We start from the raw sequence: 1,915 nt of genomic DNA on the forward strand, positions 1-1,915 counted from the left end.
AAAAAAAAAAAAAAAAATGAGTATGGAGGAATACTTGAGGGACTTGATTTATATGTGTGTATGAGAGTCTGTCTTCTTTGTTTATATCAATATAGCAAATATGTATACCTAAAGGTTTTATCTAATGTCTAAAATGTCCTTATTTCAGAATTGCATTGTGGTTGGTTGACCATAATAACAGTTAGTTTCCTACAGCTAAAAATATTGAGGATAGAATAACAATAAAAGAGTGAAAGCACAACTTTGTCATCAGTGGCTTAGATATGTAAATACTGAGGGTTAGGCCTAGAAATATATTTGGTATAAAATTGAAAAACCCCATCAAAGAACTATTTGAAACAGCACCAAGGATACTTTTTCTTTTAAAGAGTGGTTTTTTTGTATGCATAAAAATTTTATTTCCAATAAATTACCATTCTGCCTATGTAGCATTTTCATTATTTTTATTTTTTTTTCTTTTCATTTTCAGCTTATGGAAAAGTATTTCTAGTTCGTAAAGTAAGTGGTCATGATACTGGAAAGCTGTATGCCATGAAAGTTTTGAAAAAGGCAACAATAGTTCAAAAGGCTAAAACCACAGAGCATACAAGGACAGAACGACAAGTCTTGGAGCACATTAGACAGTCGCCATTTTTGGTGACGCTGCACTATGCTTTCCAGACAGAAACCAAACTTCATCTCATTTTAGGTAAGTTGTTATCAGACTTTTTATGCAAACATTTTTATTTGGATGTTAAATTGTAATGCACTCAAAGGGCAACATACTTTGGACTTAGAAATGTAACATACTTCGGACTTAGAAGTGAAACATTTCAACTCTTTTTCTTCTCTTTGTGATGGCATTTGCTTGAATATCATACATTGCTCTGGATTTGAGATTTCCAATCATGAAGGAATTTCTATACCTCTATTATACTCATCATTCTTAAGAAACAGTTCACTCATTAGCAGTATCTGCCTCCTTGGGCAGTGTGCTTCTATTCAAATGTGAGGAGCTGAATGGTGACGTGGGCCACAATTTCTGTTTTAGGAGACCTCAGGAATGAACAGATTTGAGCTGACTAGGAGACATTTATAAAAACCAACAATGAGAAAAAATAACAAAGAAAATAAAGACTTCTATTCCTAGAGATGCGTTGCATTTCCTCGTGAAAAACCTACAAATAATAGGAATCGGCACTAATTAGTCAAGCCTTTGAACACTCCCATTTTCACTCACGGGCACTTTCCTTTTCCCAAGTGGAGTTGGACCACTGTACGTCGTCTTTGGGAAAGTCCTCAGCATACGTTGCCAGATTGCTTTGCAGAAAGTTGCACCATTTTCTGTTCCTGCTAGAAGTGAACGGCAGTGGTTTTAGTATTGTACTATGCCATTGTTGAATATTTCATCTGTTACCATTTTGGTCTTATGTTTGTGTTAATTTGCATGTATGCATTATAATTCCCTCTTAGAACTGTGGTGAGGATTAAATGAGCTAGAATTTCACGTAGTGCTCTGGAAGCATTAGCGTTTCTTGAGTGCCTACAGTATGCCAGCCATTATGCTAGGTGTTATCCACAGTGTCACCAACCCTCACAATGACATTGCAGGGTCCCCTCATTAGTGATGTTGAAGATTCTGGAAGCTGTGTGTCTCGAAGTTACATATCTTGTATAAGCTTGAAAATTAAGGTTGTAATTTAGGTCTGATTCATCCCAGTGTCTGTCGTCTGTTTGCCAAACGGTGCTGCCTGTATTCTTTGATTATTGATAGTACAAACAGGTTTTTGTTTGTTTTTTTTTTTTTGAGACAGAGTCTCACTGTGTTGCCCGGGCTAGAGTGCCGTGGCGTCAGGCTAGCTCACAGCAACCTCAAACTCCTGGGCTCAAGCGATCCTACTGCCTCAGCCTCCCGAGTAGCTGAGACTGCAGGCAC

At 37.2% G+C, this 1,915-nt stretch overlaps 1 protein-coding gene across 1 annotated transcript in view; it reads left to right on the forward strand.

Moving 5' to 3' along the window:
* The first annotated feature begins 516 nt into the window (after positions 1-516).
* RPS6KA5 (ribosomal protein S6 kinase, 90kDa, polypeptide 5) overlaps positions 517-1,915 on the forward strand; it is a 100,389-nt gene continuing 98,990 nt past the window's right edge. The window contains exon 1 of the mRNA XM_012660001.1: positions 517-688. Within this exon, the coding sequence (XP_012515455.1) occupies positions 532-688 (157 nt within the window). The 5' untranslated portion in view covers positions 517-531. The remainder of the gene's footprint in view (positions 689-1,915) is intronic.

The sequence above is a fragment of the Propithecus coquereli genome, unplaced genomic scaffold (assembly GCF_000956105.1).
Source record: "Propithecus coquereli isolate 6110/MARCELLA unplaced genomic scaffold, Pcoq_1.0 Scaffold646, whole genome shotgun sequence".
Classification (NCBI taxonomy): Eukaryota; Metazoa; Chordata; class Mammalia; order Primates; family Indriidae; genus Propithecus; species Propithecus coquereli.